The sequence below is a fragment of the Staurois parvus genome, unplaced genomic scaffold (genome assembly GCF_062004578.1).
Source record: "Staurois parvus isolate SC_StPar_1 unplaced genomic scaffold, SC_StPar_1.0 ptg000420l, whole genome shotgun sequence".
Lineage (NCBI taxonomy): Eukaryota > Metazoa > Chordata > Amphibia > Anura > Ranidae > Staurois > Staurois parvus.
Window position 1 is genome coordinate 2283387 of NW_028318216.1, and position 14340 is coordinate 2297726.

Here is a 14340-nt window from a genome sequence, read left to right on the forward strand (position 1 = left end):
TGTTGGTGCCAGGCGGGATGGTCTGAGTATTTAAAAAACTGCTGAACTGCTGGGATTTTCACGCTCAACCATCTCTAGGGTTTACAGAGAATGGTCCGAAAAAGAGAAAATATCCAGTGAGCAGCCGTTGTGTGGACGGAAATATCTTGTTGATGTCAGAGGTCAGAGGAGAATGAGCAGACTGGTTCGAGATGATGGAAAGGCAACAGCAACTCTTGTCAATATGGACCAAAATCTCTGAGAAATGTTTCCAACAGCTTGTTGGATCTATGACATGAAGAATGAAGGCAGTTCTGAAGGCAAAAGGAGGTGCAACCCGGTACTAGCAAGGTGTACCTAATAAAGTGGCTGGTGAGTGTACATATCTCATACACCTGATGGGCCCTTGGGAAAGATGGAGTAGTCAAAGCTATTACAGTGATCACAAAGCGACTTCCCCTCTGCACAATGACCACAGGGGGTCACTCAATCAGCACTGCCTCCATTCACAGAACCCCTTGTATCTTTTTTCAATGAATACAAGGAGTACAGTCATGGGATTCCTCCGCAAGCTTAAACACAGCAGCAGACGCTTAAAGCCCAACTCTGGCTCAAGAAATAAAAATGAACATTGCAGTGCCCCCCCCACCTGAGAGGATTAACTGCTTGTTAAGTCTAGGGGTACAGGGATAAGGAGTTAGGGCTCACAGGCAGTTGAGCTGTGGTTTTACTATCCCCTTACTGCCTACCTTAAAAGGTCATGCAGTCGCTCAGGTCTGTACAAAGCAAAAATTAAAACTGCATGTCACAGTTGTTGGGTCGGTATCACCACTGAATTTGACCTTTTTAATAGTATGGGACCAGGCTACAACTGCGTGCAATGCATGCAACTGTGGCACGTTGGTTCAGAGGGCTGCCCCTCTAAATAGAACAAGCCCTAATACTGAGCCCTCTGGAATGAGCTGTAAGGCTGGGTTTGCACTGGTGCCTGGCTGTATGCGCCATTACCATGCATTTATGCCATATTTTTTAGCCACGTTCCCATTAACTTTAATTAGGTAGTGCTCCTTTGTCAAGTTTTCTGAAAGTTAAGTGTACCAAAGATGCGGCACGCAGGACTATTGCTTTGCTTTCAGAAAACGCAGCAAAACATGCGGCCTAATAGAAGTCTATGGGGTTGCAGCTAAAAACGTACAGAAGCTGCGCATACACCTGTGTTGTGGCCACAATGCAGAGCACCAGCATGTACCTGGCTTCTTACCTTACTCCTCGCTCCTGGCCTGATTCACATTAGTGCAATTTCTGATCCCACAGAATCGCATGACTCAGCTGCAATACAACTTTGAGGAAGAGTCTCGTGTGATACAGTACGATTTTGTGGCCCATAGATTTCAATGAAAAAACGCATCAGAAACGCGTGTAAATGTTTTTCCACAAACAATAGTAGTAGTAGTAGTCCCAATCCATAAAAGCATGCCCAAAATGCACATACCTAAAATCACATGACAATCGCAAAGCAATCGCACAAAAATTGCACAACACCTTGCACTGCATTATCCCACCTCAAGTCGCATTTAAAATTCATTGCACCAATGTGACCCCGGCCTAAGGTGGTTTCGGCTCCTCCATATACAATGTAGGGTTACCAGCCCTGGATTGTACATGGTGACACCGGGGGATCGCCCGCAGCCCACAGTGGAGGAGAAAAGAGGACACATTTAACCCTTGCAGTGGGCTTTTCATCTCCACCCCGGAGTTTGGCTTTAATAAACAGTCTAAGGACTTTGGACTAGGAGGGTTAGGCAACGGAATGCGTTATGACATCATACACTGAATATGTTTATCTTTACTCATCTGGGAAGTACAAAAAATTGCTGTGTTTATAATCATTTAAAAAAATATTACTCGATTTCTAGGTGTTTTATTTGTCATTTAACAAAACAACTATAGGACAAGTGGTTATTAGGAACGATTACACCAGCAATTATCGGCAAGGTATAAATCAATGTCTCATCCTTTCCAACCCAGATTTGATGATGATGATAATAATATCCTTGCCTGGGTTACCTATGTGCCTTTGAGGCACTTTCAGCTGTAGAAGCAGTAAAGGTTGTAGACTGTAATACATGATAGTGGGGGCTCACCTGTACAACGCAGGAGAAATACACAGCAATTTAAGAGAAAACACATGGGCCTGTATTTATTAAAAAAAACTGCGACCTCGAGGTATCCCCAATGGCACACAAATGGCAAACAAAAAAAAAACTGACGGGTTATATTTTATTTTATTACATTATCCAAAATGAAAAAAAAAATTGGCCTTTAGTTTTACTTTAGGGGAAAAAAAGAAAAATGCTGCATTTTACTGTGCGAGCTAGTGTGAATAAAGCCTAAAGAATTTTTGTAAGTAAGCGGTTTCACTCATATCTCTTCTGAATGGTTGTGATCTGCTACCGGCATCCGCTACAGATGTCACCTGCTCTGATCTTTGCCTGCCTGTCTGGGCCTTTACCTCTTTACAGACTCCTCTGCTTCTTGTGGATTTGGTAGGTGTGACCTAGGAGCATTATTGTGTAAAATCTATACCTCCCTTCAGTGGTTCTAGACGAAGACTGGGCACTTCTCAGACTCAACTGAATTCACTAAGCTACACTGATTAGCCATAGCATTATGACACCCACCATAACCTGTGGAGGCATGGTCTCTTCTAGACCTCTAAAGGTATGCTGTGGTATTTGGCACAAGCCATTAGTAGCAGATCCTTTAAGTCCTGTAAGTTGCAAGGTGGGTCCTCCATGGATCGGACTTGGATTCCCAGCACATCCCACGGATGCCTGATTGGATTGAGAAAATGTGGAGCTCAAGTCAACACCTCAGAGTCATTATGTTCCTCAAACCATTCTTGAATTCATCAGTCAAGGACACCTTCTTCCATTGCTCCGTTGTCCAGGTCTGACGTTTACATGGCCATAGGCACTTTTGGCTATGGCCATGGGCCAGCATGGGCACCCTGACCGGTCTGTGGCTACACAGCCCCATACACAAGAAACTGCGATGTACTGTGTGTTTTGCCACCTTTCTATTGGAACTTTTTAAATTAACTTTTTCAGCCATTTGATCTACAGTAGCTCTTTTATTTAATCTGACTACACGGGCAAGCTTTCACTCCCCACATGCATCACTGAGCCTTGGCCACCTATGACCCTGTTTTGCAGGTTTTCCTTCCTTGGACTAATTTTAGTAGGTCCTAACCACTGCAGATTGGGAACATCCTATAGTTGCAGTTTTGGAGATGCTCTGACTCAGTTGTCTGGACATTACAATTTGGCCCTTGTCAAAGCCACTCAAATCCTTACACTTGCCCATTTTTTCTGCTTTCAACACATCAACTTCAGGGTCAACATGTTTACTTGCTGACTGATATATCCCACCCGCTTTCAGATGTCATTGTAATGAGATAATCAGTGTTATCCATTTTACTTGTCAGATGTCATAATGTTATAGCTGATCAGAGTATATTGGATGTGTGATTTGCCATAACAAATAAAACAATTATATATGAATATAATTATTATTATTAATAATAAATATAAAATATTATACTATATTTTGTGTGACAGTTATTTCCAACCTTCTCTGAATGGTTAAATGTCACGCCTTGGGGGAACCCTTTCCTGCCAATACTGGCACAGAGAATCTACATGAGGCAATGCCAACTTTTAGCTATGGCTGTTACCATTGTTTGGCTTCTTTTAGCTGACCCTGACCTTTCTTTATACATTTTCTAGTATGTCTAAGCAAAATGAATACAGATTGCCGAAAAATGATGTCAATGTGAAGAATTCAAGATTTGTTTCATTCTGCACGACCTGGGGGCTTGAAGTCTACCTGGAACTTCCTGTTTTGCTGCAGAAATTCAGTCCAGAGGCAAAGGATATGAGTTGGAGAACATAGACTGCACTGTCGGAAGGAAGCCTCTCCTGGGAGAGAGCTAGAAGTGGCGGTACAGATAGACACATGGGAACCTTATGGAAATCATCAAGAGGTGTCAGTCTTAACCTAGGTTCACACCAGTGCTTCTGCATGATGATTCACTTTTCAGGGATTTTGATAGTGCGACTTTGTGTGTTTTTAGCACATTTTTCATGCTTCATGCATTTTTTGTTTGAGAAGGAGACTGGATTTTATACACAAACGTACTAAGGCCCCATTTCAATATCATATTGCGGGAACAGGCATAATCGCTTGCGATTTTGAAAGTGCGATTTACACGTCTTCACGTGTTACGCATAGGGCAGCCCATTCACTTCAATGGGCTACCCTATGGAAGTTTGTCACCCAAAACCTTAGCATGATTTTTTAACGCACATTACCACGTGGTTCTGTTGCGTGACAATCGTGGCAGAATCGCACCACTTTTGGGGGTGCCGTTAAGAAAAAAAACACTGCATCGCACCAAAGAAGCGCCTGTGTCTTTTCAAAAAACACAGCTGTAGCTGCGCTGCATTAATGTGAACGGCCATAGAGAATAACATTATTTCCAGTGTCATGCAGTGCAGCACAACAGTAATCACAGGATAAAACGCATTAATATGAACTGGGGTGTAACAAAAAGATAGGATATAAAATGTCCTAAGAAGTAAGTGATAAAGAGAACTTAAAGTTCTTCGGTAACAAACAGTGAGCACATTTTTTATTACATGGTACACATGCAATGTCTCAACTGTAATATACCCATACCTGTCTGCTCACTGTCTTCTCCGGAGCTGTAAACTGAGTTGCGAGTGCACAGGAGTGAAATCATGCCATGCACAGAAGAAGATGTTGGTGCCGACGAGAGACTATTGGGACGGTAAATTTAACAACTTAAGCCCCAGTTCACATACACTATATTGGCAAAAGTATTGGGACACCCGTCCAAATCATTGGATTCAGGTGTTAAAATTAGCTCCATGGCCACAGGTGTATAAAATCAAGTACCTAGGCATGCAGACTGGTTCTACAAACATTTGTGAAAGAATGGGTCGCTCTCTGGAGCTCAGTGAATTCAAGCGTGGTACCGTGATAGGTTGCCAACTGTGAGATTTCCTTGCTACTAAATATTCCACGGTCAACTGTTAGTGGTATTATAACAAAATGGAAGCAACTGGGAACAACAGCAACTCAGCCACGAAGTGGTAGGCACCATAAAATGACAAAGTGGGGCAGCACATGCTGAAGCGCACAGTGCACAGCTGTCTACAGAGTAAATAGCTAAAGACCTCCAAACTTGGTGTGGCCTTCCGATTAGCACAACAGTGCGTAGAGAGCTTCATGGTATGGATTTCCATGGCCAAGCAGCTGCATCCAAGCCTTACATCACCAAGTACAATGCAAAGTGTTGGATGCAGTGGTGTAAAGCATGCCACCACTGGACTCTAGAGCAGTGGAGACAGGTTCTCTGGAGTGACGCATCACGCTTCTCTGCCAATCCGATGAATGTGTCTGGGTTTTGTGGTTGCCAGGAGAACGGTACTTGCCTGACTGCATTGTGCCAAGTGTAAAGTTTGGTGGAGGGGGGATTATGATGTGGGGCTGTTTTTCAGGGGTTGGGCTTGGCCCCTTAGTTCCAGTGAAGGAAACTCTTAAGGTGTCAGCATACCAAGACATTCTAGACAATTTCATGCTCCCAACTTTGTGGGAACAGTTTGGGGATGGCCCCTTCCTGTTCCAAGATGACTGCCCACCAGTGCACAAAGCAAAGTCCTGACCTCAACCCGACAGAACACCTTTGGGAAGAATTAGAGCAGAGACTGTGAGCCAGGCCTTCTTGTCCGACATCAGTGCTTGACCTCACAAATGTACTTCTGGAAGAATGGTCAAACATTCCCATAGACACACTCCTAAACCTCGTGGACAGCCTTCCCAGAAGAGTTGAAGCTGTTATAGCTGCAAAGGGTGGGCCAACTAAATAATGAACCATACGGACTAAGACTGGGATGCCATTAAAGTTCCGTGCGTGTAAAGGCAGGTGTCCCAATACTTTTGGCAACACAGTGTATTTTCGAATTTGGATGAGCTTTGAATTGTACCAACTCGCATGACATGTGAACCAAAAGGCTTTTCTGTGGAGCGCGTTTACATATTGTATGAGCAGGCCAAGAGCAGTGTGATTTGAAAAAGAGTCCAGTCTGGTTCAGGTGTGATTTTCAGTCTCCTACACTTTAACAATTCACATTGGAATCACACCTGAACCACTGAATGAAATCACACTGGACATGGCTTAAAATCACATTTCAAACTAGCCCTGCTCATATGTGAACCCGGGCTTAGTTCCACTTTAAGATAAGCATACAGATTATACATACACACCCACATGAGCTGAAGGAGAGAGATCAACATGATTGCCCCATGCACGCTAAACCCCATGGATGGGCAGTGCCGGCTGTTTTATTCCTAAGCTTGATTGACATGGGTGTACCAATCCATACGACTATGCGAAGGAGACATCTTCATAGACCTGCATAGATCTCTGTGCAGATCCCAGAGTGTACATCCATGCAGGTCTGATCCAAAGATCAGAACACAGTCTGTCTGCATCCTGATTCATCCATCAGACCCGCACAGATTTATACTCCAGGATGCACGTGCATCCCGCGCAGGTGAAGACGGTCCTTTTGCATGGGTGTGTGAATCGGTACGCCTTTGTGAATGAGGCCTTACAGACGGCGCCCATGGATGTGCGAATATCCAAACAGTTCCTGCATCTGATTTGATTTAGGTGCTGCTCAGCTGAGAATTTTCTGCCCAGCCCTGACAAAAGTCAACTGAAAATCATCTTTGGTCCAGCCGGATGGTCTCAACAGGGCAAGCCTCAGAAACAATTTCGGCCATTGAAGCAGGAATTGGCCAAAACCAATCCACATAAGGCCAGATACTTTCTCCTGAGGAGAGGGATCAAAAGATAGGTGGAGGTCAGGAGGTCCGATCATACAGAATCTCAAAGTAGTGGCATCTGCCATTTGTTACATTTTACTTGTCAACCGTCTATAAGAAATAAAAACCCTGTGCTCAGAATCACTGCGGTCATACATGAATCGAAATTTGTCCAATTCAGCAGTGACCAGACGAATTTCAATCCATGTCTGTGTAGGATGGTTATACAGAAATCTATCGCTGGGAAGAAAAAAAGATTAAAGTATGGCCAGTAAACTACACACACCCAAGATCAAAATCCGCCAATTTAGTTTGATCAGATCATTTATGTGTTAGCAGTCAAATTCCTAGTCAATCAAATTATTTTTCCCAGACATTAACTTCGGATGAAAATGTGACTCCATGATGACTGTATATGAGTATTTACTGGCACGGTACATATGATCTCAGGCTAACCTAACCTATTCATTGGATTTATCTTCTCCAAGAATGAAAATTGTGATTGTGATTATCCACACCCATCAAATTTGGCGTACAACTGTGTATGGTGATATCTCTGAAAACTGGGCTACTAACCCCAAATATAGGTAAGATCATGACATGCATGGCCCAGGAAATAAAACAGTAAAGCCCTGGTGCCCAACCTGTGGCCCGAGGGCCACATGCGGCCCTTTGGTACACGATCTACGGTCAGTCTGTAGAAGGAATATACAGTCTTGACAGTCTGTAGAAGGAATATTGCTTGGGGTAATAGCCTTGATCTCTACTAATCTCATGTAGCATGTTCCCAGTTTCGTATTGTCGTCTGTAGCATATCACCAGCCAAAAATTCATCCTGTCCACACTCTCTGAACCTCATTTCTTTTATTAGGTCTGTAGGTTCTGACAGAACTCTCGAGTACTACATACACTTTCCTCTTTATTAGGTACACCTGTTCAATTGCTTGGTAACACAAATTGCTAATCAGCAATCACATGGCAGCAACTCAATGCATTTAGGCATCTAGATGTGGAGAAGACGACTCGCTGAAGTTCAAACCAACCATCAGAATGGGGAAGACAGGGGATTTAAGTGACTTTGAACGCGTTATGGTTGTTGGTGCCAGATGGGCTGGTCTGAGTATTTCACAAACTGCTGATCTACTGGGATTTTCACACACAAACATCTCTAGGGTTTACTCAGAATGGCCCAAAAAATAGAAAATATCCAGTGAGCAGCAGTTGTGTGGATGAAAAATGCCTTGCTGATGTCAAAGGTGAGAGAAGAATGGGCAGACTGGTTTGAGATGATAGAAGGGCAACAGTAACTCAAATAACCATTTGTTACAACAAGGTATGCAGAATACCATCTCGCACAACACGTCGAATCTTGAAGCAGATGGGCTAAAGCAGCAGAACACCACACCGGTTGCCACTTATGTCAGCTAAAATCAGGAAAGGGAGGCTACAATTCACACAGACACACCAAATTTGGACTATAGAAGACTGGAAAAAACGTTGCCTGGTCTGATGAGTCTCAATTTCCCTAAAGATGGTTGTGCGTGAAAATACCAGTAGATCAGCAGTCTGTCTGGCACCAACAGCCATGCCATGTTCAAAGTCACTTAAATCCTCCTTCTTCCCCATTTTGATGCTTGTATTGAACATCAGCAAGTCGTCTTCACCACAACTAGATGCCTAAATGCATTGAGTTGCTGCCATGTGATTGGCTGATTAGCAATTTGTGTTACCAAGCAACTGAACAGGTGAACTTAATAAAGAGGCGGGTGAGTGTATATTGAACATTATGGTGATGTCAGGGGTTGCATCTGAGGCCCTCTTTAGCTCATAAATTGACAACCACTGCAGTATAGGCTTGATCCCAAATGATGTGTAACATCTAAAATAATTCTCAGGTCTCGGAAAACCCTTACTAAAACCAATTCATCAGGGATCAATAGGAAAAATACCCCTTATGTTGGTGGTCAGTTGAAAGATTGCCCCACCTCCTGACAATGGTGGTCCAGACAGCTAATTGGTGTCATGCTGCTGGCTTTGCCAGGTGGTGTTGTCCCTAGAACTATTCCAGTGTCATCAAATAGGAGATAAAACAGCCACAGCTCCAGGAACCCCTAACAACCTCTGGAGGAACCCTGATTGAGAAAAGCTGGTCTAGATCTATAAGCCTGGTGCAACATATACCGAGATTTCTATTCTAAGATCTCTGAACTCCTCCAGGCATCTAGCAAAACATCCCAACCATTCATAAATCAGTCAATACGCGGCTACGCACACAGCCCCTGCCGAGACTCCCACCAGAATAAGTGAAGGAGAAGTCACCACATGCCACTCTAGCTGTCACCAGTAAACAGGAATTGGACCATGTCCAGCTCTGGATGTCTGTCTACTAGGACCCAACCTCTGATGTTCTCTATACACCATACACTGGGGGGACCTGTGTCTGGGCAGATGAGGGACTAATACTTCCAGCATGTCCTCCAGGTCCTATGACGGACAATCCAGATCTTATTGAGTAGGAGAGACATTTGGACCCGGTAGGCTGGGGCTTCTAATACTCAAGGAGTCGGAGTACCAAGGATGCCTGATGTCTGTCTACTAGGATCCAGCCACTGATCTTCTCTATACACCATACACTGGGGGGACCCGTGTTTGGACAGATGAGGGACTAATACTTCCAGCATGTCCTCCAGGTCCTATGACGGACAATCCAGGTCTTACTGAGTAGGAGAGACATTTAGACACGGCAGGCTGGGGCTTGTAATACTCAAGGAGTCGGAGTACCAAGGATGCCTGATGTCTGTCTACTAGGATCCATCCTCTGATCTACTCTATAAACCATACACTGAGAGGACCTGTGTCTAGGCAGATGAGGGACTAATACTTATAGCATGTTCTCCAGGTCCTATGAGGGACAATCCAGGTCTTACTGAGTAGGAGAGACATGTGGATACGGGAGGCTGGGGCTTGTAATACTCAAGGAGTCGGAGTACCAAGGTTGCCTGTTGTCTGTCTACTAGGATTCATCCTCTGATCTTCTCTATACACCATACACTGGGGGGACCTGTGTCTGGGAAGATGAGGGACTAATACTTCCAGCATGTCCTCCAGGTCCTATGATGAACAATCTAGGTCTTACTGAGTAGGAGAGACATTTGGACACGGCAGGCTGGGGCTTGTAATACTCAAGGAATCGGAGTACCAAGGATGCCTGAAGAGCTTACACATCACCTGTGATCTCGGTGTGTGTGTGTGTGGGGTGTTATTCTATGTCATCCTCGTCTAATGAGCCGTGATGTCAGCATTTATTATTAGTCCCAGTGATGAGAACATTTCCCAGAGGATTAGCATACTAGAAACCTTACTCATGGATGGGAATCTTCAATGAGGCCATCAGCTCAAGTCCTTTCCGTCTGAGTAGACAAACCTATACAAACCAATCAACCAGTCCCACAACCCACTACATTACATAGTTGTTGGTAGATCTAAAGGAGATTGTACAGTGTATGGTCAGCATAACAAGGTGCCATAACACATCGCCAAAACCCGACTCTTCATACAATCAATGGCATAGCACCAGATAACACTTATGTTCACTATAGGCAGTCTACTCCACACATTACTGATGATGATGTCATTGCTTTGATGTGGGCACACATGTCCAACACAATGTCATTGACCCCATGTTGTAAGCAGACGCACAAATATATGAGCGGAAAAACAACGTATCTGATTTCATCACCACCAAAGACAGCAAATCATCGATTTTTGGAAAGGTGCCCATACAATTACAATCTGATTCTACAACCTCCTTTTTTAGAAGTATGTAGTAGGGGAACCTACCTGACTGTACACTAATAAATTGTTCAGGTGGGACTTCTTCTACTACTTAGGTGTGGTAGATCTAGCTAAAGCTGGCCATACACTATGCAATCTGATTGTACATTCTCCTTTAGACTGAATTCACACCGAAGCGACATGGAAATGTTTCTGCCCACATTTCTGGAATTGCATCAAAAACGTGTTGCGTTTGCGAGACCATAATATTTTAATGTGGGTAGCAGTTGCCCGATAATGGTACTTGAGCTTCTTTGGCGCATTTGTTGCGCCACAGGCAGATCGTTCAAGTCCATAGGCTGATCTGCAACGCAAAACGAGATGTGCCACATCGCTCAGGTGTAAACGCAGCGCTAAAGATACCAAAACTATATAGTATGGGGACAAACCTCAACAATCCAATTGATTTGTATCCAATCATGCAGGGCCTTATATTACACAGGGCAGATTGTACAATCAGATCTATATATATATAATATAAGGTCAGATCTTTGGTGGCCGTACACACTTTGATTTTTTAAAAATCTGATCGACTTGATCAATTAGCCATAACTTCCCTACCGACTAATTTAGACCAGATCATAACGAGTCGATAGGGCAGAAGGGAAAATATCGATCGTACGGCATCTCAGCTGATAAGGTCATAAATTTGATTGAATTTTGATTGGCTTGTGAGGTTGCCCAGCAGGCACAGGGATAGGATACATAATTTATGATGATGTCTTCCAACTATTGATCGAATTCCACTGTGTGTGGTATATTGATCGATTGGGTTATCGATCAACTATTCCTATGGGGAGAGATGGATCAGAAAAGAAATTGATCATTTCTCACAGCGTATATGCCCCCCCCCCCCCCATTAGACTCCGGCAGAGATTTCCATCATAGACCTGCGATGATCGTTGAAAGAATTAATCCGATTCTGTACAATCACTGGCTGGCCGGAAGGTGGCCGCAGGACCTACCTAGGAGCAGCAGCATGACGTCCCCGGCAGATGACAGCACCATACTCCTGCCGATCCCCGGCGATGGACTAGTCCGCCCTCCGACTGTCACCGAACTGTCACTTTTTTTCTGCCGGACGACTCTCCTTCCACTTACAGGGAACACACATCCATGGGACAGTCCACGGCAACGATCACCGCCCGATCCCAGCCCAGGATCACTGCCCGATCCCAGCACAGGCTCCGGCCACCATCCTGGGACGATCTCAGTGACACCTTGTTCTGGAGGTGACTCCCATGGTGTCAGGTGTGTGGACAGATCGGGGTGTTAGCAGATCACATCCCCCACCGGAGCTCTCCTTCTCCTCCTCCTCCTCTTGGTCTGCCTGTCCCGGCCGAGAACTGAGTGCTGAGCTGAGCGGTGCAGGTGAGCAATGAGAAATTGGCCCCAGAGCTGAGCTGTCCGGGGGCCCCGCCCCTCTCTGAGCTGTCACACTGCGCTCCACCATGGAGGCGCTATTGTCACCCAACTGTCCGGGGAGGGAGTGACATCCCATTCTGATCAATGGACACATCACTGGAGAGACTGATTCAGGACAAACATCTGACTGGGTCCTATAATCAGGGCCCGTGCTAGTCGATTTTGCGCCCTAGGCAAGATCAGAGACATGCGCCCCCCACAAAAATAATTTTTTTTACAACCATTAAAAAATATTAAATCACCAAAACCTGAAACTGCTAAATTTCTTTTAATTTGCAAAAGTAAGTGCCATAAGATGCCACCAGCACCAATATTAGAACCTTCATGCCTGAGGGTAAAGCGAATCTTAAAGCCGAAGTAAGATTTTACAACTTTGACTTGTGTTAGAAACACCATACATATCACAACTACTTTGTACATCCAGGTGAATTATACCGCGTTTTATTCCAGGACAAATTGGGCTTTCATTTGGTGGTAAATGGTAATTTTTATTATCAAAGGAAAACTGGCCCAAAATTGTAAAAAAAGTTTGTTTTTTATTTTAGCTGTGTATTTCTTGTTACCACTATAACCTACTACCAAAGAACAACCCGAAATAAATCTTCCAGCTCTTGATGATCGCAGCGATACCATATACGTGTTTGCTGTTTGTATCTGTACTACAGCCCAGAAACAATAGTGCGCATTTTGTTTTGTTTTTTGTTTTTGTTTTTTACCTAAAACATACAGACACTGATACCGATTTTAAAAAATAAAAAAAATCCTGGCCTTTGACCCTGACCTTGACCCAAACACTAACCCTGGCACAGAACTAGATCAAACCTTGATCTAGGTATTTTTCTTTATTTTTAATTTTATTTATTAATATTTAGCTTTTTTTTTTTACAAACAGTTGTTTTTTTTTCTCTATGCAAGGATGGAGAGAGATACAATGTATCTCCTTCGTCCATTCAGAGAAAAAAAAACAAGGGGGGCAGGCTTCACAGTGACTGATCACTATGGTAGCCAATCAGAGGCTATCACAGCAATCATTTGACCTGGAATTGGGAGTCCCGAATCCCAATTTTTAGAACTGGTCCCGGGGCTCTCAGTGACACCCCAGTCTTTGTGCTGAGAGTGTGCTGTGCGGCGCACTCCCAGCACAAAGACAGGTACTCAAATATGAGAAAAAAGCCCAGTTCTGTGAGGCCACATATTTGTGTGACGTTGGCGCCAAGGGGTTAAAGACAAAATCAGTGTTATGGATGGAATGTATCTGTGGCTGGCAGTGGCAGGGTGACAGTTGCAGTGAATGGAGGATGATGGATCCACACCAGGGGCGGACTGACCATTTGGAAACTCAGGCAGTGCCCGAGGGCCCGGGGTCAGTAGGGGGCCCCATGAGATGCCCCTGGTACCTTTTTCATAGGCTTTTTTGAGTTTGGGTAAGGACACAGGGGCCCCATGATCCCCTATTGCCCGGGGGCCACATGAGTTGTCAGTCCACCCCTGATTCACACTCTGACAGATCCTAAGCTGCAATTCCCCAGGCAATGGGGGGGGGGGGGGTAAAACACTGTGACAGCAGGCAGCCCACACACACACAACACCTGAACTTAGTGATCCCACACAGTGACAGATCCAACACAACACACCACCACCAACACTGACACAGATCAGCAGGCATTAGAAGAGCAGGCTGTGGGATCGTGATGATGTCATCACTCACTGACACATTGCACATGTGATCGATGTCCAGCCGGGTCACACTCACATAAACACGAGACATCAGAGTCAGACATTACCTTCCTCCATAGATGCAGTTCTGCCTCTGCTAATGAATGGGAAGAGAACGGCTGGAACTCCACAGTGATCAGCAGCCGCCAGTAAAGGACTGAGTCTGAGAGGAACACTGGAAGTAGTGGCAGCTCAGCTGCTACACTGGCTCCAGACACCCCGACATCTACCTCTGTCCTTTCTTTCTCCCCTCTGCCGCCCCTCCCCTCAGCTGAAGAATCATTCATAATGTGTTGGCATCCCACACAGAAAGAGTGCCAGCCTGTACTGCACCCAGGCACCCCTAGGTGGCAGTGCGCCCTAGGCAGCTGCCTAGTTTGCCTAGCGGAAGCCCTGACCCTGCCTATAATCAATCCATTAGAGTGGATTCCAGTATTATCCCATAGCACTCCAAGCAAACTGATACAATGT

General features: G+C 44.7%; 1 protein-coding gene across 1 annotated transcript in view; it reads right to left on the minus strand.

Moving 5' to 3' along the window:
* Nucleotides 1–12127, minus strand: part of TGFA (transforming growth factor alpha) — a 99830-nt gene extending 87703 nt beyond the window's left edge. Inside the window, exon 1 of the mRNA XM_089687191.1 lies at nucleotides 11694–12127. Within this exon, the coding sequence (XP_089543317.1) occupies nucleotides 11694–11736 (43 nt within the window). The 5' untranslated portion in view covers nucleotides 11737–12127. The remainder of the gene's footprint in view (nucleotides 1–11693) is intronic.
* Between the last annotated feature and the right edge of the window lie 2213 nt (nucleotides 12128–14340).